A 26,538-nucleotide genomic window follows, 5' to 3' on the forward strand; every position below is an offset into this window, starting at 1 on the left:
AAAGCAGCGAAGAGTTGTAGTCCACAAAGTGCTCTCACACAAAGTCTAACCGTATCAAACTTCTACCCGCTAAATTGCAGCAATCTTCACACAAAAGATTATATAAAAAATTCACAGACAACATATGTTCACATTCATGGCAAAATTCAAACGGGACCAGAAAATAATTATTTTCTCCCATTCACTTGCATTGACGATTTTTCAACCTAGAGGTCCAGCGGGGTTAGCGGAAGGGGCGGGACTTACCAGCTCTATACATTATCCCTTACTCAACAAATGCTTGCTGGCTCCTTCCCTAACTGAACTGATTCTTTTCAATTTCAATTCAAATTGGTTTCAATTACAATCTTATTTGACTGAAAATTCTATCCATGATATGTTTCAATCTGGTTTTAAAGCATTACACAGTACTGAATCAGCTCTTTTAAGAGTTGATTATTACTGAAACAGACTCTGGGAAATCTATGGCTTTAGTCCAATTAGTTCTACATTTGATTTGGTCAACCATGAGGTCCTGTTGACACATTTGGAGATATCAGTGGGACTTCGTGACACGGTACAACAGTGGCCCCGATCCAATGTGACTAACAGGTGGTTCACTGTTTGTATTGGTCATCACTCTTCCTCTAGTATATCTCTTAATTGTGGAGTCCCACAAGGATCAATCCTCAGGCCGGTGTTGTTTTCCCTTTATATGCTCCTTTCAACTAAAAACTTAACTTTTAAATGAAATTTTAAATGAAACAATATAATACTTCTGACTTCCTGAAGTGGGTAACAGCCGACACTTTGTTGAAAAAAATCAAATAAAAATGGACCTGCAATGTCTGCTTCATACTCACGGCAAGTGCCATTCATTATTATTTTTATATAATGTATAATTATATATTTAATATAATATATAAATTATATTATTATTACACTATCAGTACAAAAGGCTATAATTAAATAACCATATTACTAAATGACTAAATTCCATCATTTATTTAAGACCACAAATGCACTTATGAGTACATGTTCATATATTTATTCTACATTGACATATGTCTTATATTAAAATCTTATTGCTGCACATGTTAAATACACAATCCTTTTATAAATATTTATAAGGAAAGACATCTTCATGGACAAAATATGTATGTTGTGCTACAGGTTATGTGATTCATGTTGGTACAGTTACTCAAGACACTTAAAACAGTGACACATGCTATTTAGTAACAGGATGGACGGAAAGCATTTTTACAGTCCGCAGGAGCAGTTGCGGCCCCAAAGCACTGACAGATGCGCAATATGAAGCAGCACCGTAATAAAAACAGACAAAGGTCAATGTACAACACATGGCTGGGCGTTTTCATAGGAACGATATTTCAATAACTAACGTCTAATAACATTCCTCATTGAAAATCCTTATGTACAATTATAAAGAGCTTCCTCAAACAATTGCTGCCATCGCAATAGCATACATACATCCATAGTGGGTCGAACTATTCCTGTCATTTTCACACAAATAATAACTGCTCCTGTTGTTTTTCTCTCTCATTTTTTATATAATTTAAGGAGCTGTTGGTAGGATTTCAATGCACCATTATATAAAGAGCATTTGAGCCTGAAATAAAGTCCAAGCAAGCATATTTTAGTTTAGACAAACAGTAGCTTAAGTCATTTTCACTTTCACAGAATTCTTGAAGCCACGTCTGTCTGGTCCAAGAAAACACACTTTTAACTTATTATAGGGCAACTACAAACAGTGCATGCGGTACATTCTTGTGAAAAATAAAAACTTCGATATGATACAATCTTTTCTTGGCTTAAAAAACACAAACTAACAGGAAACACAAACAAAAAAATATCAGAAGTGGGGTTTGTCCCTGAGGGCTACAAAGCTATTTAAGATACGTTAAAGAAACATCAAGTTAGTGAAGAATTGGAAATGTACCCTCTATACATACATGGAGACAAGTCTGTACTTCAACTGGCCTTACGCACAATTTATTGATACTATAAAGACAATAATAGCTAAATCTTCCTTTCTTAACACTTGGGAAGGACTGAACTGATAAGGCGCTGACTTATGGTAATCAATAAATTAAAGCTTCATGTTTACATAAGAATGTAAATCTTATACTTAGCATTACAACTGCACATATGCCCTCCAACATTCATAACTACAACCATTTCTACAGTAGTGCAGTTTCTCATCAAAAAACAACGGCCTCATCAAAAACGTCTAGGAATTTTGCATAAAGAACCTTTTTTGGATTAATTTCAATATGGCAATTAAGCAAATTCATTCTCAGTGGCCTTCAGTCTTAAAACCAAATGGCCAAAAATATTTCAAATATTTCTACCCCTAGAAGTACCCAGAGATTAGGCAATGCTAATCTTTCAATAAAAAATAAATAAACAAACAAATAAAGATTCTCAGTTTTTACAATTTTGATATTTTAAATATTATTATATATATTTTTTTGATCTAAAAATGACTTCTAAGCAAGCATTTCATGCTTATAAAATAAATACAATTGCATTGACATTTCTATCATAATCTTACAAACTCCTAATGCTACCGTAATGTGACAAAGATCTTCTTTTTTTGTAAAAGCAAAAATGATATTACATTTAAATTGTAATGTGAATTTGCAAAGTAATATTCTAAGTATAAATCATTGTACTGTTTTAAGTTTCTTTTTTTTCTTTTTTTTACTGGATTACGGTAATGAGAATGGGATTACGGTAATGAGAATGGGATTTATTTTGCATGAAAATGTGTGTGTGTTAGTAAATAATTGTTGTAATCTTAGTAAATTAGGCTTCATTTTCTTTATGCAAACATAATATAATCTCTTTTTTTTTTATTTTTTTTTAATCAATGATTTAGCGGTGAAATTTGACCTGGACATTTCTGTGACATTGTCCCAGTAAGTTTCAATAGGCTATTAATCGTGTTTTTTGGACACTCTCACCCTAATGTCGAGTAATATCAACTAATGAGTGATTCAGAGATTTAAAAATACATAATTAAGACTCATACACAGACATGCAAGTCACATATGAATGCAATTAAGAAACAAATAAGTGCACCAATGGATGGACGGATGAACGGATGGAACATGTGCAAGGTCTGTTCCATGAATGCAAATAAAAGAGATGGTCTTTAAAATACTGCAATAACGAAATAAATAAATGAACTGACTGAAAAAACAACCCTGGCTTTCAAGTGAACCTGTGCCCTTCATTTTGGAAATGTATACTGTTTTTTTTTTTTTTTTGCTAATGGCTGTAGACTGAGGTAATGGAAAGGGAGGGTCAGTGGAGATCATTTAGGCCGCTGCCGTTCTCAAACACGGCCTTGGTGAACTGCTGAAAAACTCGGTCCATGTAAGTGCTCTGCCGTGGCCACAGACCCTCAAGGAAGCCAATATGGCCGCCGTGACATGTGATGAGGAGGGCCACGTTGGGGTTCTGCTTCACGGCATCTACTGGAATGGCTGAAGAAGAACACGGATGGGATAAAGTTATGACCTTTTCAACTGGCTGATTTGTTCACTTCAGCCCCAAACTTAAATGCCACAACCATACACACACACTTTATGACGGGCTAAAACCTCTCAAGCAACCCTAATAAATCTGGTGGCCTCACCATGATTGGGGGAAAAGACGTCGTCAGCTGCGTTGAGGCACAGCATTGGCACCTGCACAGACTTGATGTTGTGAATAGGACTAGCGTCTCGATAGTAGTCTTCATTGGATGGATAACCGAACATGATGGATGTGAAACGTTCATCGAACTCTCGGATTGTTTTAGCCTGTGAAACGCATGACTGAAGTGAACCACAGATCGAGCAAGGAATAATACTATTACATTAACAATATGTAACATAAACGTGAAACAATATTGTGTAAGATCAGAATGAATGACTCACCTTCATCACATGGTCTATATCATATTTTTTTTCAAGAATGGTTCTGTGACTGCAAAAAGAGAAGAATGGAAAATGTCACAATTAGTTTTAGGATAATCTCCATATAACAAGAAGTATTCAAAACTCTCATTTTATAATTAAAACTTCTACTTCTCTAAACATTTAGTCTGCTTAAATACTCTCCTGACTTCTCCAAACATTTAGTCTGGTTAAAGCTTTCCTGTAGCTCAAACAGTAGCGCGATGGCGCTTGCAACGCCAAGGTCATGGGTTTGATTCCCAAAGAAACCGATGAGAATGTAAATGAGTACCGTGAAATGCAATGTAAGTCGCTTTGGATAAATGCGTAAATGTTAAATGCCTCACTTTTCTTACATCATTTAGATCCGCCTTAATTTTTGACTGCAACTCCCACATCTCAAAATCCAATCTCAAGTCGATGTTTCACGAATTTTTACGAATTCTTAAAAATACCAAAAAATACCAAAACCGTGTCAAACCGTATACTATGCTAATGCAGCAACAAATTGTATGCTATATTGTTGTCATCACATTGCAAGATTAATTCTGCAAGTGGACTTCAATTGTCATCCCTTACAAAAGTTATTTTGCATTTTAATTGAATTTATGTAGAAATGTGTGGCTGATTGTTGATATTAATTCTGGTCAGTAATACTTCAAATGGCAGGTCGAGTCGAGGGCATTGCATTGTGGGATAGTGTACCCAGCGCAGTGTGCTTTGTTGCAAATATAGAGGGTAAAAAATTTGCATATTATGCACAGTACATACTGAATACTACAGAAATAGTATGAGTAGTATGATATTCTGTTTCAGTCATAGAGTAGCAGCACCGAGTTTGGAAAAACTTGAGGGTGAGTAAATGATGACAGAATTTTTGGGTGAACTATCCCTTAATGTCACTGTTTTAAAGTGTTTCCCCCCTCTGATTGTATGAAGAGATAGGGTATGATGAGCAAAACGCAACAATTCTACTTTTCCGCTCAAAGCAATTCAGTAGTATCAAACGCCATCACTGTACCATGGTAGCACCATGGCACTTTTTTTTGTTTTCCTGATAAGCGGATTAAGAGTTAATTAAAGTAGAATAAGCCTCATATGTGCAAAGTGTTCATTTCATTCCTAAGTCCTGTTCTGAAACTCTGTGTACTTCAGCAAAATACGTCACAAATATCACTTTAATCTTATTTGGCACATTTGGTTGCATTCAAAAAGAGATCAGAACTAAAAAGGGGGGCAGTCGGGGACAACGTCCTCTGCGACGGCACCACACACACACACACACACACACACACACTAGACTAAGTTAAATTAAGCCGGGCTTATCCCCCTCTGACCCCACACTGACCGGTCCACGGATGCCTGCAGGCAGCTGGTAAGGTAGGAGTTGAAGAGGAAGCGGTCCAGGGGCTTCTCCAGTGAAGCCGTGCACTCGAACACATCCCAGCCCGCCGAAAAAACCACCACACCCTTCAGACGCACATCAGAACCTTTACGACCCACGTAGTTCGCCAGCATCATCCTGTCGGGTGTCAAGATATGAGATTTCAGAGACACGAAAACAGCACAGCAGCGAAAACATGCTCATGCAATCATGAGTCGTAACGTATCCAGGAACGCGCGCAGACACACACACACACACACACAGACATGTTGTGTTTCATGTTGTATGGGGTCATTCCATTCACATCATGATTTTTATTCTGTACAAACTATATTCCATCCCCTAAACAGAAAACGTTCTGCATTTTTACATTATCAATAAACATAATTTAATATGATTATTAGCTGTTTTCCTCATTTTTTTATTTTTTCCCCACAGCGTAGTGTTTACCAGCACCACCACTAAACACTCCCCCCCCACACACACACCTCCGCACCCACACGGTGAATGTGATTTCACCAAGTACATATGTTCCTGGATCAACATCTTTGTTGATCCTTAAATAACATTCCAATCAACCAATCAGATTCGAGAGGAAAGTTTTCAGTTTATGTGTAGTTCTGGCTTACAACCAGGGTTATGTGCTTCTACATCAGTGTTATTCACATTTCCTTCTGATTTTATGGGTAAGATATGGGTAGGGTTAGGTTTAAAGGTAAGGATATGGTTATGACTAAATATAAGGACATGAATGTTGTTCCAGGATCAACAAAATATCTTACTTGGCAAAATTACTGTGACCCCCAGAAACACACACACATATATATATATATATACAGCTGCTACATTTTTGGGCATAAGCTGTGTGAAGCTGACCTTTTTCTTTCTGTAAGACGGAGAGGATTAGAGCAGTATACTGCTGACTCAACTTTTACTTAGAAGTCTAGGGTGAAATGAAGCTGTGGAGGAGTCTGGGAGCTGAAATTTCATCTGCATCACATGACGGGGGAAATAAATACATGAACAAATCATGAAGCGGGAACACTTTATGATATAAGTTAGGAGTTTGTATTATTATATAATGCTTACTATTGAAACAGCAATATTTCAGTTGTGTATGTTGTTGTTTTCCTTTTTGCATATTTGCATGACATTATTGAACAACATTAGTTCTGTCTGTCTAAAAAAAGTAATAAAAACTGTGAAGAAAAAACTGTGAAATAAAAAAAGTGAGTGTTTTAGCGCAATTTTCTGACGTCATGGGATCACAACACTAACGCCGCCTTCACACTGGCAGTTGAAATCAGCTCCGATATGGCGAGATGGTCCTCAATGCAGTACAAAAGATCCGGGGGGAGGAGTCGGATCAACATCAAACTCCTCCCACCTTACATACCTAAACCTACCCAACTCCACCCCCTGATCCCTAGAACCACCCCTAAACCTACCAATCTCCACCCCTTATATGAGATCCGACTCCTCCCCCCGGATCTTTTGTACTGCATTGAGGTGCTACTGGATACGGCAGCGAAACGACCGGAAGTCATTCATTTCCTATGGAGATTCGCAGACCACATGCGAATGGGTCCGAACCAGGTGCGAACAAGTGCGGTGCGAAAAAAATCGTGTCCGTTGGCCATCCGGATGCGTCCAAAAAATTGAACTCTTGCGAAAGGCTACGGACGGTTTCTATCCGAAAATCCCAACGGAAGTTAGCGTTGCTATGGTACTGATAAACAAACCTGGATTCTTAACTTTTAATAAAATAAATAATGATTTTATAACGATTAGTTGTCATGTCATTTTTTTAAATTTTCATGATGTTTTAACGTTATTAGGGCAGTTAATACAATTAAATAATTCAATATTTAAATATTCTCGCTTCCGAGGCTTCCGACCACTGATCTATATAATGACATATGCAGATTTATATATATATATATATATATATATATATATATATATAATGTCATTCTATATAGATCAGTGCTTCCGACGCTTTTCACCGTTGTGTACGACGTCCGCTGGGGGCGTATTGCGTATTACGGAGCTGATTTCAACTGCCAGTGTGAAGGCGGCGTAAGAGATAGTAAATCTTTTCCTGGATTTTTTTTGTGCGTTCCCGAGATTAGACCTTCCTTAACATAATGCCGAAAACCCGAAGTCTCTAGGTGGTCTGGTTGAGGAGTAGATAGAAGTACAAGTTTGGTGCGCACAGACAGAACAGAAATCATGAGTTAACAATCGCAATTTTGTCTGGTGGAAAATTGCGCTAAAAAGTTTAAAAGTTCAGGGATATAGAAATAATTCTCAAAATAAATAAAAGAAACAACAAACATTACATAAGAAAAATAGGGAAAATGTAATTTATTGTGAGTGTACCATGTTTTTCACAAAAATATTAAGCAGCACAACTGTTTTTAACATCGATAATAATAAGAAATGTTTCTTGAGAACCAAATCTGCATGGTTTACACAACAACGTTTTCAACTGAAAACAGAAAACTTTTTATGCGCTTTGATTGTTCATTTACAGGACAATTGCGATTTCGGGGCCTAAAACCGCAAATGTTTGAAACCGGATTTCAAAATGCTAGTTCCTGAAAACGATACCGTTATCGTCTCAGTGTAAACTACAAAAACACGAATGTGTGAAAACGGTGACGTCGTGCGCATGCGTATTACGTGTTCAGTCTGTAGGCGCGTAGTGCATACCTGTCAACACTCTTGTTTTCCCCAGGAGTCTCCTGTATTTCACACCCATCTCCCGCCCCCCTCCCGTTTTGTTATTTCTCCCGTGAAACTCCCGCAATATAGGAACTTGCCCGTTCCAAGGTTGTCCAGTTGCCAGATCTTGTATGAAACCCATCCTACTCGCGCAATCAACACATCATACAAATTTCAACCCATTTGTGAGCTCAACCTGGCAACCTAACCTACAACCCAGTTGTGCCGTCGATATCTGCGCAGGTAGTAGACGCGGGAAGTTGAATAAGCGTTACAATTAGAAATGGGAAAAGACTCAGTGGTAAGTAAATATTTAACGCAATTAACGCAGCATCCGTTTTTTTCTGTCATCCTTTGGCTGCATGGCGTTACATTATATGATGCGCTTTTATTCTTGCTATGCTTTTAAACCATTAAAGCCATATCTTACTTATTTTTTAAAACTTTAAAAGAGGAAAGCGCATCACTCATTCCTGGGAATACATTTGACATCACAGCCTGTCCTTGACGGAAATAAATATCCTACGCCAAAAGAAAAAGTCTCAGCTGTGCTCAGATTTGTAAACCGTACAGTTGGTTTTTCAATTCGTACCCTTTTCGCCCCGTGGCTCAAAAGGGACACAACAAAAATAAGGTCACATGAGAAAGCCAAAATAGAATGCAAAATGTATTAACAAAATAGAACTATACAGAAAAAAAAAAAAAAAACTAAGCACAAGGTAACAGTGAACAAATTCATAATCCGTGCACGCTTTCGCAATCGTTGTTTTGTAAATCGTTCTTTCGCAATAGTTTTTTGTAATATTCAATTCCTGTGAAAAATTGTGAAATACTGTTCCAATAGGTGAAGTTACACAACAATATGCTGATTGATTACATAATATTTGGATGTAATATTCAGTTGCAGTGAAAATCTGTTCCAGTTAATGGAGTATACACAGGTGACGTGTAATATTCAGTACCAGTAAACTCAACTTACACAACATCACCTGTTCAGTTTTGCAAACTGTACTCACAGATTTGTGGCCGATACCTTATTTTAGAAATCTGATTTTCTGTATATTGATTTGTTGTGTATTGTTAAGATAAATACAACTGTCTTAACTGAATTTTTCTATGATTTGGCGATGGGGTGTGTAATGTATAGATGACATGAAACCGCATGTGGTTGAACTGAAACCCCCCCAGGTCTCCCGTATTTTGGTACCCAAATGTTGACAGGTATGGCGTAGTGTTTCTTTACAAAGTGACATCGCCAACTACTGGCCTGGCAGCAGAATACAGCGTTTTTAGTCATTTTCACAGATCAGTGTGAACTGGGATCCCTTTGACAACGTTGCCGTTTGTAAAAGGAAAAACTTTTCCGTTTGTAGTACATTGCAGTTGTGTAAATGCGAGGAAGAGGACATGCGAATCTAAGGCGCCGATTACACAACACCATCTTCAGCTCAAAACGGAAAACTTTTTATGCATTTCGGCCGTTCATTTGAACAAATTTGTGAAAACAGTGACTTTATGCTCATGTGTATTATGTGTTCAGTCTATAAAGCGCATAGTTTTTCTTTAGAAAGTGACATCGCCAACTACTGGCCTGGCGTGAATAATACACCGTTTTTAGTCGTTTTCGGGGTCATTTTGACAATGTTGTCATCTGTAAGCAAAAATAGCAAAGGAAAACCATTTTTAGTACATTGTTGTCGTGTAACTTACCTTAATTGCAGCAGTTTTACTTTAACAAAACAAAAACGAAAATTCGACAAACAAGATACAACAGGGGAGTATAAACGCAACCGTTTTGCATTCCAACACAAAGACAATCCTTCACACTGAACTAAGGAAACTGAGGGCATTAAATACACAGAAGACTAAAACAAGACATAATAATCATAAGGTGATGATAATCAGTTATTATCTAAACAAACTAGCAAAGGGAACCTAGGGAACAAAGGAAACAGGAACTAAAGATTGGAAATAAGAGAATAAAATCTAAGAGTAACTGGACCAAACCAAACAGAACGTGACAATTAGAATGATTTCTGAGGGATCATGTGACACAGAAGACTGGAGTAATGATGCTGAAAATTCAGCTTTGCCATCATAGGAATAAATTACATTTTAAAATGTATCAAGAAGGAATATTTTACAGTTCTATATACAGGAATAAATACAGTTATTTTAATATCAAAATATTACTGTTTTTACTGTATGTTTGATCAAATAAATGCAGTCGTGGTCAGCATAAGAGACCCCAAACTTGTAAACGGTACTGTATTTCACAGAGGCAACTGCATGCTAACTTTCTATTTAATTACAGGCGCTATACAGTTTGTATCAGTGGAAAAATAGAGCTAGAGTGTCCTGGTGTGCGTGATCATAGTAGCTGTGATCAATTCCCAGTATAAGGGCAGGATACACCCCAGAGAGAGAGTATGTGTGTGTGTCTGTGTGTTAAACTCACCCGCCCATAGAAACCCCAGCCGCCATGAGTGGAGCTTTGTCAATGGTCCGCTGGACATGCTCAATGACCATCTCCAGATCCTCTGTGTTGGCTGCACAATAAGTCCTAGGCGTCTAGAGTACAGTAGACAAAAGTTATAAGACCCATAATAGAGAGCGTTTATCTTTAACCATAGACACACACAAACACCAAAGCTCATATAATCTATATTTATGCTTATGGAATCTTACAACCTCAATGCATTAATGTGGGTAATATAAAGCATGAACATGATCTCAATATATTAAAATATATATACTCATAATTAATTTTTCCAATTTTAATAACATATTATTGTAATTGAAAAGCATCTGCTGAAATTTTAGAACACAGTTTGATATTTTATTTTAACTAATTAAAAACAGAATATTCCATACTATAGCATAAAATACATATGTTTGGTTTATTTTATACCAAATAACTAATTTTGTATTGAGTGCACTCAATGACAAATCAATTTTCATTAAGATAATATAAGGTATGGTGAAATTTGAAGTATTATTAAAGCATATTAATGAGATTTACTGATTGTGTATTGTGATGTGTTGATAGTCTCTGACTAATAATATTTTAATTGAATACAAAAACACTTTTATAGCACCTTAAGTGCTACTCATGGAAAATATTTGTGTATTTTTGTATTTGTGTATTTTTTTAACCAGTATTTTTTCTAAATAATAAAAAAACATATTTGTAGGTTGTCCTTCAATATTATTTCCACGGGACAACGTACATCTGCAAAGGTTTTTATGAACGCATTCCCAACACGTTTCAAGGATTTTAAGCCTCATTTAATTGCAAACACACACGGAAAAACATTATCATCTGAATTTCAACGAGTTACATGAGTCAAAGGAAAGGAACTGATAAAACTGATTTTATCAGGGGTCTAGTATACAGGATGTGATTGCACAACAAATATAACTTTAATTTAAATGACTCATACTTCATATTCATGGTGACAGCACTGTGTGTAACCTGTGCCTAAAGCTTAACATTACATAAGATTTGGGATATATTGAACAAGGCAAGATGAAACAGAACATAGAGGAGGTGACAAATATTATTCTTACCAATAACTTTTCACCCGATACACCTCTGTTATTGAACACCACACATCTGAAATACACAAGTAACGATTCATGAAAAGAGTCCCGTCATGTTTGACGGGAAACACAGGACAACGAAACAGAACAGAACATGTCTGTTACAGTCCAAAACTGAAATAAAAATAAAAGCTAAACAGAAACATTAGGGGGAAAATGAAAAAAAAAAAAAAAACATAACAAACTTAGTCAATTTTAAACCAATTAATTAAAAGGAAAATGTAAAATATAAAAGTAAAAGGTAATTCAAAATACTGATAAATACAATAATACTATATTAATTATTATATTAAATATATTAATTATTAATTAATTAATTATTCAAACTAATGGAAAGAAAACATCCAAAATACACTTTTAAGTGTTGCTTTTATTGCATTTTATTATTTGTGTATGTTGACTTCAATTACAATACATATTTTTAAAGGCCGGTGTCTGGCTGTTGACAGTATTTTCAGTTTTTTAAATGATAAAAAGATTAATTAAAAAAAACCTTAGTAAAAACCTTTAACTCTACGGTGTCAACAAAATGAAACCAAAATTTCTAACCTGGCTTAATCCAGGTTTCAGATTTCTGTTCTGGAAATGTATGCAAATTAGTGCATATTTACAGTTTTTCTCAATCAATCTGACACGTTTCTCCAAATGAATGTAGTTGCTCTCAAAACAATCAACACAGCAATTGTTTTAATAATGCATTTTTCAAAAACAAATACTAACATCAAAAATACAAGTGTGTTCTCTGTTGATTTTATAAATTCAGCTGTAGATACACAAATACATGAATGAAAATACATGTTTTTTGTGTTCTTTAATCGTGTTGCTTAAAGTTCTTTAATGACGAGTTCTGTTGTATAACAATGAGTTTTAGCGACTAAACTTCTCCACAGGCATCTTCCATCAGGATTTTGGAGAAAATTAGTTTTCCCCAAAGCATGAGGTATCACGCAGTGTCTCATTCCCTCCTGTCAGGGAACTAAGTTTATGTCAAGTAACCTGAGACGTTTTCCGACAAATATCAGGATTAAATGGAGGATAACTTCATACCTATAATGTACAAGAAAAACATACCACTCTGAAACGTCCTGTGAAATCAGTGCTTACAAAGTCTGTGCATGAAATCCGTTCTGGATGCTCTTCTTGTTTGTTAACATTGTCAGGGTCTGAATCGAGTTTGAAATCGCCGCCATCCTTTATATTTACTCAAGAGCAGAACTCGCAGTTATTGAGGGGCGGGATATTTCCTGAACACATGCTAAGCGCTGCCAATCACAACACACTGGTCCGGCTAACCAATCACAGCACATTTCGAGGGGCTTCATCGAAACCGGAACTAAACAATGCGTTCGGGACAGACTGGGAGAGAGGAGCTGTAATAATGTAAAATATGTGAAAAATAATAAAAGCATATTCTAGTACACCCCAAAAAACAAAATCAAGACTTCACAAAATAGGAATAGGACCCCTTTAAACAGGGTTTTATTTGTTGTGTTTGGTGCACAAATTAATGTGATTTTTGTAAAACCAATAAAAAGAGCTGCAATTGTTTTTTCTTTAAAGTTTTGTTGACTGTATGAACTACTGTGAAAACCTTTGAAAATTTTGTGCACATTGTTTTGAGAAAATTATGATTATGGTAATTTCCATGAAATGAAGGAAATGGACTGTTTAGGACAATTACAAAGTGTTCAGATCACTGTGTTAACTGTTTTGAGAACAGTGACCTGAGTTTGGAGAAATGTGTCAAATCGATTGAGAAAAACTGTAACCAGATGCCTAAATTGGATACCTAAATTGCATATTTAAATATATCATTTCAGAAAAAATGTAATACAAAAATAGTTGCAATTCTTGTAATCAACAACTGAGGAAGTATGGTGATATCTATTCATTAAACCCAACATCCATCAGTCAGCGCACAAATAACTTCTTGAAATTTTAAAACGTTAAAATGGAAAGCTTAGATGTTCTGCTGCAAAACTAGTTTCCATCTACTACCATACGTCACTGCTAACGTCTTAGTGTACCTTTAGCGGACGGTGGGCCTTTTTTCGCTGCGGCATGGAACGTTGATTAAGCTAAGCTGCAAAAATGGACAAAGCTGCAGTTCATTAAGCAGAGAACACAGGCCAAAGAAAGATGCTGAGTGAGCTGCTGTAGCCCCCACGACCTCACGCCTCTCCAGACAGATGCCCAAAAGAGAGAAAGTGCCTGCCTCTGCATCCCTGAATGGTTTAATACAGAGCTCAGCTCTTTGTCAACACACTCGCTCTCTGTCTACATAGAGTGGCAACTTCAGAAGTAGAAGTAACAAAGATGTTACAGGGGTACTGCAAAGCATACATAATGCATTGATCTACATCGCAGCTACACGTGTTCTAGCACAGGTGTGCCGTAAAGCTTACAAAAGCATCGAATTGAATCTTACTGTACAAAATGTGCACAGCAAATGGAAATTATGTTGCTTTTGAAGCGCACTACAGGTGCAGTAAGAATTCAATTTCAATGTGAAAGAGAATGCAATTGTGTGTTAACAAAAATGGCATATTCTGATGGGATTACTCAGGTCAGGTAAGCTGTTGTAAAATAGCCGCTAATAAGCACACCTGTGACCGCACATCAGTTAAATTCTATATTAATGTGCTTTAAAGGATTTAAAATTCACAAAAATGTATGAAAAAGGATGCAAAAACACCATAAGGGTCAGTTCAGGCAAAACACATTTTTGCTGTTAAAAATGCGAGACTCAGGTCAGTGGAATGAAGAAAAAAATGCAAGGTCTGTTTTTTAAAGTTGATCTTCTTTTAACTTGAGCATCATATTTTTAGAATGCGGCATCATGTGCGAGAGATGCAACAAAAAATGCGAGTGCAACTGCTAAAGAAGAATGTTTAGCATGTGTTTACATTGAATAACAATGAAAAAGAAGCGCAGTGGAATGGAAAAATGTGTTCTCTGTCAACGGCCCCTAATCATATACTTGTTCAACTGATTATGCTTAATATGCCGGCAATGCTTGTGGTCATGTAAACGCATTATACCGCTTTCCTTTAATGATCATAAACAGTTTAAAGGTGCTTTATGTAGCTTTTTCACTCTACTTAAGCATTAAAATACCATAATATGTTTGCAGATATTTAGGAAACATGCTGAGTTCACATACTCGTTTCTCTGAAAAACACTTCTACAGCCAGTTATTTCTTAAATGTGCTTTAAGAAATTATTCTTAAATATGCTTTCCGTGTTGGAATGTCTGTTTTTGTTTTGGTCTGTGTGATCTCGCCCACTGCCAATTCACCCAATAGTATTACGACATCCCGGGATGCCAGTTGGCAGGAAACACAGCGTACTGCAGCCAGCAAACAAACTGGGTCAGAGATTGCAGATTCTACCCAACCTAAAAAGCCTCGGTATCCATCTAAAAATCTCTATGAACGAGAGCATATTAAAACGCGGATAAATCAACTCATCAACTTAGGTAAGTCTTCTCGGCTTTCATTGTCAATTGCGCTCGCTCCTGTTGCGTGTCCTAAAACTGGCAACCACCAGAGTCGAGTCTGAGGAGGAGGGGGCGGGGGAAACAACGATCTCCGATATTTTGAATTTGGACTGAAGTACCTATTTCGACCACTAGCTGTCATTCTTGCAGACAGCACCTTTAAGCATAAACTGATCGACACTGCTAGATGTTTGCCCACTGGCCATTTTGCGGACGTCCGACCTTGAGGGACTGAACAGAAGAAATGAATCGGAGAATACTTCCATGTCAAAGAAGGCGGAGCCTCAGAGCCACACCTACCCATTACATAATCACCACGGACCAATGGTAGTTCGAAGGAGTTTACCAGGATGGATTCTGATTGGCTGTCATTGCTTTCATTGTTCATCAGATGGAAAAAATTGCTCTTTTGAGCAAGTGATTGCCGTTATCGTTATAGTTGAGGTGTGGACCCGTTATAGTAATCGTCCTTGGAGTGAACAGGCCTTAAATGAAAGGCTGTGAACTAGGCTGCTCACCTGTATCCCATATCCCGGCTCTGCTGTACCATATGTAGAATGTAGGATTCGCGGCTTGTGCCCGTCAGTCCCGGGAGCAGCAGCACAGTGGGTCGCGTGGACTGGTCCGGGTGGGACGTGCTGTCATCATTGTCAAACCAATCCAGAGAGATCTGGCCTCCATCTGGTGCTCTAATGAGCTCACTGCCGGACATAGAACAGAAAGAAGGAGCTTAATTTTGCCAGGAGAACATTCAGTGAAACTGTGGAGTTATAGTGTGTTAATACTAGCTTAAGTCCTGATAAATAGTACAAAGAAAGAAACTGTGACACAACTAACAAATGCACCATAATAAAGTACCACGGCTGTACAGTGGTAGTCTGGCAATCCATATCGCACCACAGCGGCCCCTTAAACCACTCTTATAAATGTGCAGTATGAATGAAACTGGTTTGGATACAAAATAATGTGCTATTGTTCTTGTCAAATGCCTTTAAAACAGTTTGTGCTTTCATAATTCAAACAAATTTTAATTGCTGAAACATGTAAAATGTATCTGGGTTTTGAACATATAGAGTGATGGAGATCCTGATCTTGAGATTAAAAATAAAAAAAAAAAAAAAAAAAACCATCAAACTAATCTGTTCACTGCTGTTGAAAGCAAACTATATTTGTTTTTTTATGTATAGTAAAGTATATCAGTAAATATATATTCATAAATAATAATAATAAAAAAAACTGCTGTAAATCATCAATTTCCAATATATTAGGCAATGTGGTACAATCTGAGCAATGTGAATTTCTAAAACGGTTGTACATAAAACATAAAATATCATATTTTACACAATTATGATTATGTACTACGTACATAATTGTTAGATATTTGGAATTGAATTGGTGACCAGAGTTTGATATGGTCACTGTATTTATCAGGTCTAAAGCCAAAGTCAGTCTTCAGTCTGGCACAAGCCACATCCCACCTGTGCTATGAGCTGACATCACTCTCCATGCTGGACGCTAGTTTGCCTCCATGCCTGTAGAGGCTACATTAGCACTTGGCTAATATTCAATGGCTCATGTTGTTATCAGCATGAGCATCAGTTATTGAAAAACCCACATTGGTCAATTCATAATATATATTTTCCATATATAATGTTTCTATTGCTGGAACCTTTATGATACATTGCTTACGTGTTACAGCATTTGTAAGTGGCTTTGGATAAAGTCGTTTTTTGTAATGAAACATTTGTAATGTCACAAAATATTTCTATTTTAAACAAAGTGCATTTGAACACAAAAAATATTAAGCAGTAGGCTACAACTGTTAATAAGAAATGTTTCTTGAGCAGCAATCAGAATATTAGAATGATTTCTGAAGGATCATGTGACACTGAAGACTGGAGTAATGATGCTGTAAATGTCTAGGTCCTGTCACATTGATTGGTCTTGTTCTTAGTTTGGTGACAGGATCCTGACACTCATGTGTTTGTCTCGTGTTTGTGTGAGCGTACGGCTTTGGGGTTGTTCTCTGGGCCGTGCGCTCTTATGTCTGTGCATTGCATGTTCGGGGCATGGTGTATGGATCCTGACACTTAGGCATGGTTTAGTTTCGGTGTCAGGGTCCTGACATCCATTCTCCGTGCACTTCTGTTTGTCTTGTGTCTTGTTTGGGCACATGGTGGATGGGCATGTTTGTCTGCCATGTGCTCTTCTGTCCTGTGGGTTTGTGTGAGCACATGGCTTTTGTCGTGTTTGTTTGCCATGTGTGTAAGTCTTGCCTTGTGTGTGTGTGTGTGTGTGTGTGAGAGAGAGAGAGAGAGAGAGAGCACATGGCTTCTGTCATGTTTATTTTTGCCATATGCATTTAGCTCCTCTGTCAGACTTTAGTCTTGGCCCCGCCCTCTTGTTACATTTGCCCCACCTGCACTCCCTCGTTACAACAATTTTTCAATTAAAAACGTAAAACTTTTTGGTTTTGGTCGTTCATTTACACGACAATGGCGTTTTGGGTGCATGAAAACGCAAAGTTTGTCAAGTTTGTCAAGTCAAGCAGAACAAATCAACAAAAAACGCGAATCTCCTAAAATCATCATGTCATGTCATGTCATGCACACGTGTTCAGTCTATAGTGTTTCATCGCCAGAATATAGAGATTTTAGTCGTTTTCGCGGATCCGTGTGAATCGTTTTGACAATGGTGTCGTCTGTACGCGGAAAACTCAAAGGAAAAACTTCTCCGTTTTAAGGATATCGTTGTCGTGTAAACGTACCCTTATTCTCCTTTGGTACTGTGTCAGATGTCATCTATGTTCCTCGTGTCGAAGCCTTGCTCCAGTCCTGCTGCCCGCTGCCCATTGAGGAGGTTTAATTTGTGTTTTATTTATTTTTGGATTAAATAAAGCCCTTCAAAGCTCTCTCCGCCTGAGTCCTCACAATTCTTGACCCCCAACTGACATAAAATTCAGCTTTGCCATCACAGGAATAAATGACATTCTTTTAAATATATTAAAATAGAAAAGAGTTTTAAATGTTAATAATGTTTAACAATATTAACGTTTTACTGCCTTGGTGAGCATAAGAGATTATTTCAAAAAACATTTTTAAAAATCTTACCGACCCCAAACTTTTGAACGGTAGTCTACATTACATTTTAATATAATGACAGCAGAAGATGTACACAAATGTACTGATTTTAAACAAATACTTATTTGACAAAATATTTACTGGAAATAAATGTGCTCTATGAAGGTCAGCCTTCATAAACAGTAGGCATATATTGTTAAATTCATGAATTAAATTGTTAAATTGTTCATGAATAATGTATTTACAGTGCATGGACTCTTATATAGTGCCTTATCTGTTGTTTTATATGGCTTCATCATGACTCTGCCTGAACAGCCAGATTCCTCAGAGACACTGCGGAGAGAATCTATGTCAAAGGGCTCTCGTGTTGTCTTACAGCAGAGATGAGCCAGCTCTACGCTTTCTCGGAGACGAGAGAAACACGTAAAGCTGGTATGTAATTTCAGAGTGATCATTAAAAATGCACTCAATCTGTCCACAGTCAGTGCCTTCAAGAACGGCCCGCACTCGAATGTGGGAAAGTTGTTTATAGACATGTAAATCCCACCTTTCAAAATGTCAGACAGTGAGAGACCAATCTGGCAAAGCGCTTACCAATGACAACCTATTGACTTTCACTAATACATCTGGAGAAGAATAAATATAGTGCTTACATCTAATTAAATGGAATCCAACATTGAACTAAATTGAGCTGAATTAGGCACTAGAGCTGCACGATTTTTGTGGAAAATAAAACTGGAATTTTTCTGAAATAAATTGTACAATTTGGCCAAAAATGTTGTGATTATATATGTTACCGGCAAAGTGTGAAATCCCGGTATTGTATAGAATGCCTAGGCAATGTATAGAATGCCTGATGGTTTTTGGCAAAAATACATTACCTAATTCTATTCATTACCTAGGCATTCTATAGAATGCCGGATTACACTTTGCCGGTAACATATGTATATATATTGTTATTTTAAATGATGCTTATTATTAAATAAAGGAATTAAACAAAATGGGAAATATTACTATCGTAATAAATATAAATGAAGAAAAATAACAATTATCTGTAAAATTGCAATACTAATATTTGTCTTCATTTATGTCTTTATCATAAGCTGCAATTGTGTAAATGAACACAGTGCTGCGCTTCACTCTGAAAAACAGTGCGTATATTTATTTCATTAAATTGCAGCCTTTGCGATTTGATAATTGCACTAAGCCATATAATTTTTTTGATTAATTGTTCAGCCCTAAATGAGACTTGTCGTATGTAGAGCTGCTTTACTTTTTTCATAATTGAAGAATTTTGCAACATTATAGCTGTTATTTTTTTCTATTTTTATTAATGTGCAGCTGCTTTGAAACAATCTGTATTTTATAAAGTACTTTGTAAATAAATGTGACTTTCGAAAGTACTTCAAAATAAGTGTGAGTTTTAACGTTTAACAAAGCCTTGCCTCATAGACTTCTATTGTAAATGTTGTCCTGTAAACATAACTACTTTGCTTTAGTCAAAACTACTGTCTGGACAACTTGTATAAAAAAGGACATAATATGATTTTTTACATTCACAACTTTCTTTAGTGTGTAATGTTGCTGTTTAAAGGCCCTTTCACACTGGACGCGATTTTTACGCACGAATAATTCGCGCGATGGTTTTATTTTTTGATCAGCTGTTTGTGTAATGAGTGCTTTCACATCGAACGCGAATGTGCTGCGGCGAAAAAACGACTTTTTTTTTTTCGTTTCAATGTCGATTTTATTTTTTCCTTTTGCGGCGACAGAAAAGACTTCAGCCACACATATACTACAAGGACAATGATTGTGTGGCGTAGCATTGGCGACCAACTCGGTTATCACGACTGTGAGTATGTTGTGTGATAGTTTTAGTTGTTGTATAGTCCTGTGCTGTGTAGGCTAGCAGGCTAAACTACATTTGGGATAGAAAGCTAATCGTCAAAGATAGAGATAGAGACCGTGTTTACGCGGCTCATGTGATGGGTTTTGACGCGAACTATTCGCACACGAACTATTCGCTTTTTCGTTACGCATCCGGTGTGAAAGGGCCTTAAGCATGAAAAAGGTCTGCAAAGTTATAGTCAGTCCAAAGGGAGTTATTCTCTATATAAATTAGCTGAAATGCCTTGATTGTAGACATTCAGGAATTTACACAGTCTTCCTCATTAAATAATTCCCGCCCAAATTAATGCATATGCAAAAAGAAGAGGTGAGGCCTGTTTGAGTTGCGTTAGTAATGTGTAGTTGTCACCATGTCCTAGAAATGCAGTTTTTTCCACTCCGAATCAATCGAATTGATATAGCAAAACTGACGCCATTGTTAGTGTTTCCACCTGAGAAGCTGAAACTCACGGTCAGGGTAAGGGGCGTGTCATCTCCGCAAACACGCTCGAAGTGGTTGACCAATCACAACACACTGATCCAGCCGACCAATCAGAGCACATTACGCTTTTCGGAAGGAGGGGCTTCATTGAGACAGGAACTAAACAGAGCGTTACTGACAGAGTGGAAAGAGAGGTGCTTAAACAATGTAAAATAAGTGAACAATAATGTGTTTTTTGAACATTCAAGCATGAAAAACTATTCTAGTAGACCCTAAAAATCAAGACTTTGTAAAAGGGCATAATATGGCCTCTTTAAACCCAGTTTCCTTTATGTAGACAATAAATCGGAATAGAATCCTCAAATAACGCTGGTATCTGACGGTGCTATATCCCATTTAGATCTATATTCCCAGGACATTCTGTTTCCAAAACAGAAGCTCCAATTTCACACCTGACTACATGGCACTGAAGCATGGCAGTGGTGTCAGCGGGCTTCAGCAGATGACATCACACACAAGAGCATTCAGTGTGTCCCAGCACGCATCACACCCTCCTTGCTAATGGGAATGCAGCTGCTGGGACGGTCAAACTCAGATGCCCTTGACTTAAAACACCCTGTCCTCGATCATTCCATAAAACAGCAGGATCCGTAAGCAGATTTGCTCGCTCAAACACATGTGCGTCTCTCACGCCAGCCTCATATTGAGACGGAAGAAACGGATTAGCTATCGATTCCAATCCCGTTAAAAGCATTTCAGGTGACTCGAACAGAACACTGGATGCTATTGTTTGTGCGAGCATGCATCTTCTCTGAGTGCTGAGCAGAAATGCACAGCGGCTGATTTATCCTCTTAATTGGTTCAATGAGCGATACACTGCAGCACTGAATCGGTTTTAACCGAATCAATAACTGATAGATTCTACCATACAATAAACATGCCGCCATCAAAAACACTGTTTCACCAACAGACTTCACCAACAAGCTGAGTTTAAGCGTTGAGTAGTTTTTGTTGAAATCGATGCTCAACAAATCTCAGATGCTTCAATCAAAAAATGTATCTGTAAATCTAAAATGGAGAATCTCACAAGAAAAACTGTTAAGAAATATTTGGATTATATTTCACTCCAAAAATCAAAATATAAAAGTAAGAAATGGTTATACACTTTATTATAAGTTTAAGTACTGATTAATATCAATTAACAACATGTACTTATTATAAGGTTAGGAATAGGGCTTGGTTAAAGGTTAGTTGCATGTAATTATGCATAATTTACTGTTAATATGTAATGTGTAATAAGAGAATTAGATTTTGTTTTACATTGCAGTTATTAGAAAGACATTTAATGTGAGTAATGAGAAAGTTATGTAGTTATATAGTTAAGATAGCTATGTCATGAAAATAATGTCCACAAGCAACAACAACAAAAAAATCTTAAAGGTCCCGTTTTATGCCCCTTTTCGCAAGATGTAAAATAAGTCTCTGATGTCCCCAGAGTGTGTATGTGAAGTTTGAGCTCAAAATACCCAACAGATCATTTTTTACAGCATGTTTAAATTTACATTTTTTGGGGCTCAGAAAAACGACCTGTTTCAGTGTGTGCCCTTTAAATGCAAATGAGGTGCTGCTGGACGACACAGGGGGCGGAGCTTCATGAGCTCGCGCTCAGTCTGTCAGGACAAATTCATCTCATGGAATGATGATAATATCAGAAACTCTCAGTAACGGCGTTCATTTCGAGTCGGACAATAATGCCTACAGAGTCAGAGTGCTGTATAGAGATGAAACAGGTATGGTTTAGTAGTTTAATTATGGTTATTATATCGTATTTGTCATCTGCTTGTAGGCTATGTATCCATTATTTATTAATAGCCTACAAGTCTGCTGTCTGAATGATGATCAAACATATACTGATGAGTATAATAAAGTTTATTGTACATCACACAAAAGATGAAGCGTCAGTTTTACTTCAGAAAATCACCGTAAGAGCTGAGTAAACACAGTAGCCTAAGTTATAAGAAGTGCGCAAGTAGCCAGTAGAGTTGAGGGAGCATTCCTGTGGGCGGAGGTTAGTCAAGAAACGGTTCTGGTGATGTCACTAATGCAGGAAGTAGAGGGGTGTAGTCTAATCGAGCCGTTTTTTGTAGTCAATTTCTGTTAAATAAAATATCTCGCTTGGCATTGAACTTTGAGCTTTATAATTTTACAGATATTATTTATGCTCTAACAGCAACATTACACACTAACTAAAGTTTGAAACATGGGATCACGCAGTACGGGACCTTTTAAAAGGGTGTACCTTGTAATTTTGTATGCTGTGTTGGTAGACATGGCAGCCATCTTGGACATTATTTGTAATCAGACATGATACTTTTATTTCACAACTGATAGATGCATATAATATGATGGTCACAGGGATAAAGCTAATAGTAATCAGTTGTCATGTGATCTAAATGTCTTAGGCTCCTAGGATGGCTGGAGTCTCATGTAAGTTTGCATTATATTAAAATATGTTTAAGTACTATTCATTTGCTTACTGAATGCACTGTAATGGTCATAAAAAATGTTTTCTTTAGATCAAATAGAATTTCTTTTATGTTTTGATAATGGGGTGATATATGACCCTCTACGGTCATTTTATTTCAATAAAGTGCAACAAAAGCATGCTTATTACATGCAATCATCAGAACAGGAAGGTTGATATAAGCTGCTACACTCTCTTTGTCTCTTTTTATATTGCTGCGTCCTCTGAACATAAGAGCTACTCTCTGTCTGCATCAGACAATCAAGGAAATGAATGCAGAAAGAAGCTCTCTGATCATCTACCAAGGGCACTTGTATATGTAAAAGAAGGCAAAACACATCTTCAAGCGGAGTAACAGTGGCAACTTCAGCATAAATGTGAAATCTGCACTGATTTTGAATCACCAAAGTTCAGTGCAAATCTTAATTTCCTGTCTAACCAGGACCTGGCACTGAAACACTTAAGAACCACTTCCACTGATATCAAGTCCACCCATTACCAATAATTGTCCATTTCTTAGAACACGTCTATTGGCTTTGTAGAGTTAAACAGTCCTCCTGCCACATTCACAGCATGAAATACATGTGACTGTGAGGGAAATGTGCTCACTTTCTGTAGCTGACCCATGGCTTCGCCGTCACGAAGGGTCTGAGCAGCGTTTGAACTCGACTCTCCCAGCACCAGAACGTGGGGTAGTACGTCTCCGAGACCACGGGGCATTGGTCTCTCAGGAACTGATGGAACTTTTTCCCTCCAGCTATCAGTATGGGTTTCTGCAAAACAAAGAGCAAAGGGATTGATTTTTGTATTATCTCGGAATTAAAAATAGTATACACTTAAAATATATAACTAATAATTACTTTTTTTTATCAAATTGAAGATGCCTTTGGAGAATTGAAACTACATTTTAGTATATGTATAATAACAATTATGGTTATAATCATATTATACCATGGTCTGGGTGAATACTCGATTCTGATTGGCTGCAGGGTGTCCATTAAAAAGTGATAGAGGACACCTAGTAAATAAACCATCAGGCGTAACCAGGGAAACCAAGTTATTGTTTGTAAAAACTTTAGATTTCGATTGTAAAACTAATTAAAATATAAACTAATGTTTTAAAAATGTGTTATTTGGCAAGTGACCATGGTATAAGTGGTTTAATGCCCTTCGAAGTGTCCATTGTCAGGTATTAATGGACTTCGGCGGAGGCAACCGGTTCATGCCTCGCCGTCGTCCATTAATACCTGACAATGGACACCTCGTCGGGCATTAACCCTTACTTATACAATACATATTTATATTACAATTTTATATTATAAGACAAATATAACAATATAATAATAATAGTATTTTTTTATTAAGTATTATAAATGTTTTGTATTGTTTTATTATAAAATAAATATAATAAAGTTGTGACATATACAAATAATACAAAAAATCTTAGATCAAGCTTTATGACACTTTAGCACCTTAAAGGCATAGTTCCCCCAAAAGTGAAAATTCTGCCATCATTTACTTTCCCTCAAGTTGTTCCAAACCTGCATGAATTTCTTTCTTCTGCTGAACACAAAAGAAGATATTTTGAAGAATGTTGGTAATGTTTGGTTACCAACGTTCTTCAAAATATCTTGTTTTGTGTTCAGCAGAACAATGGAAATTCATTCAGGTGTGGAACAACTTGAGGGTGAGTAAATGATGACAGAATGTTCATTTCTGGGTGAACTATGCCTTTAAGCCCCAAGCGACTTAGTTTTTGAATAGTTTGCAAAATATATATTTTTGTATGTGTACAATTCAGATACACGATGGGCTTTGATTAGAGAACTGAACTCGCTGAACAACTGACATTTTTGTCCTTCTAAACATTAGATCGTCCACCATTATTTAATATGTAATAATAGTTTATCAGTGTTTTTGAAAATTACAACACTAGTGGATTGCATTATTGTAACATAATATGCAACATGACTGCCTCAAAACTTATTTCCCTATTAGCTATTGCAAAAATGTGGAAGGATGTTCTTATGGCAATTTCCATCCCTGTACATATGTTTCAAAATGCGAGAGAGTGAACATGAGTTCTCCTGACAGATTAAAGCTTTAATACATATTTCGAGGCGCATTATGACATGAATATGCGCTATGCACACGTATAGGATTTCATGCGGATTGAGTGCAGAGAATTCTGACAGTGACAGGACTATGATGTAACAGCCCATTGCATTATGACATCATTAGCCGGCAGTTCTCGTGCACTGACTGACCCTGTCGACAGCTGCAAATATACACCGCTGCAAATATGACCCAATCACGTGCACGAGCATCCGGATCACGGCATTCATTTGTAAATGAATGTGAACGGTACCGACTCCGATGTACAGTCACCTTACCTTGGCCACAGAGATCAGGTAGTAGCAGGCATAAGCGGCGCCGAATCCGAGCACTAATGATAGTCCAACCCCAGAGCCGAATAGCTCGACTTTGACTTGGTTTTTAAGGTAAAGTGAAAGGTCACTCGAAAATAAATTAAAATTAAGCTCCGGTGAGATCATTGCCCTATAAACCCCACGGGTCCGGCTAACGTTATTGAGACGCTTGGGCTGCTGCTGGATGAGGATGCGCGTCCAAACACAAAGGTGAACGGAGACAGGACTTCAGATTGGGAGATGGGTGGCGCTCCGTGAAGCGAGTCAGTGCTGCTTCCCAGAGAAATGCAGCCGGTACATGATGGGAAACAGAAGGAAGTCCAAGGGGGCGGAGCTTATGACTCGCCATTTCTTGTTCTTGTTATGATTGGACTGCGTCAATGTCCATTTAAAGTCACACAGTAGATGTACAGTAGATGTACAGTGCTCGAAAACGACATGCATCTTTTTTTTTGTGCCAATTATCATACAACATTATAAAAAAAAACATAAAAAAGTTAAAAAAAAAGTTCAGAATAAAGTACATAAACTCATGTGTATGTAATGTATCCAATATTATACCCCCGAGGGTATGTATCCGATATTGAATGTCTGGTTTGGACGAGCTGCAGTGTAGCATGATACGTGTTACTTTACGCAACGTAGAAGGAAACTAACCAATCAGAATTGTTTGGGGTTGCATGATTGGACATTTTCTATGCTCATTTTGCTGGCACTGCTTGCTTGAGCGAATTTCTATTTGCGTGTCAGGAGGAGCAGGCTCTGATGAATGAGAGTTTGAACCGTGAAGTTCTGAAATGTACACACAATACATTTCAATTAAAAAAAGCTAAAATCCCCCGCCTTTTGAATGCGGCTCAGCGGTGAATGTACGAATCCTACTATGCTGCGGTCTTGCTCATGAATATTAATTAGGGTTCGTGAGTGGACGCTTAAGGAAGGTTACTAAGCAACGTTTACACTCCATGGTCTAACCTAATTAATATTCACGAGTGTCGTCCCTTGTGTGTCTTCTAGTTGTT

At 37.2% G+C, this 26,538-nt stretch overlaps 1 protein-coding gene across 1 annotated transcript; it reads right to left on the minus strand.

Annotated features, from left to right (window-relative positions):
- Positions 1-1,973: 1,973 nt before the first annotated feature.
- On the minus strand, positions 1,974-25,816 carry abhd3 (abhydrolase domain containing 3, phospholipase). Its single transcript, XM_081374475.1, has 9 exons — positions 25,481-25,816; positions 23,697-23,860; positions 15,673-15,855; positions 11,623-11,668; positions 10,511-10,623; positions 5,290-5,463; positions 3,924-3,972; positions 3,641-3,806; positions 1,974-3,488 (listed from the first exon to the last, which is right to left on the minus strand). The coding sequence occupies exons 1-9, from the start codon at positions 25,640-25,642 to the stop codon at positions 3,307-3,309; spliced, it is 1,239 nt and encodes a 412-aa protein (XP_081230601.1). The 5' UTR covers positions 25,643-25,816; the 3' UTR covers positions 1,974-3,306.
- Positions 25,817-26,538: the final 722 nt, after the last annotated feature.

The sequence above is a fragment of the Scardinius erythrophthalmus genome (genome assembly GCF_964197995.2).
Source record: "Scardinius erythrophthalmus genome assembly, chromosome: 9".
Taxonomy (NCBI): Eukaryota; Metazoa; Chordata; class Actinopteri; order Cypriniformes; family Leuciscidae; genus Scardinius; species Scardinius erythrophthalmus.

What these genes read in the sequence shown, in the direction of transcription:
- abhd3 (XM_081374475.1), bottom strand. Translation starts at nt 25,642, where the DNA reads ATGATCTCACCGGAGCTTAATTTTAATTTATTTTCGAGTGACCTTTCA. An exon ending in ACCTGATCTCTGTGGCCAAG is followed by an intron (nt 23,861 to 25,480) that starts GTAAGGTGACTG and finishes TTTGTTTTGCAG; the next exon opens with AAACCCATACTGATAGCTGG. An exon ending in CGTCTTTTCCCCCAATCATG is followed by an intron (nt 3,489 to 3,640) that starts GTGAGGCCACCA and finishes GTTCTTCTTCAG; the next exon opens with CCATTCCAGTAGATGCCGTG.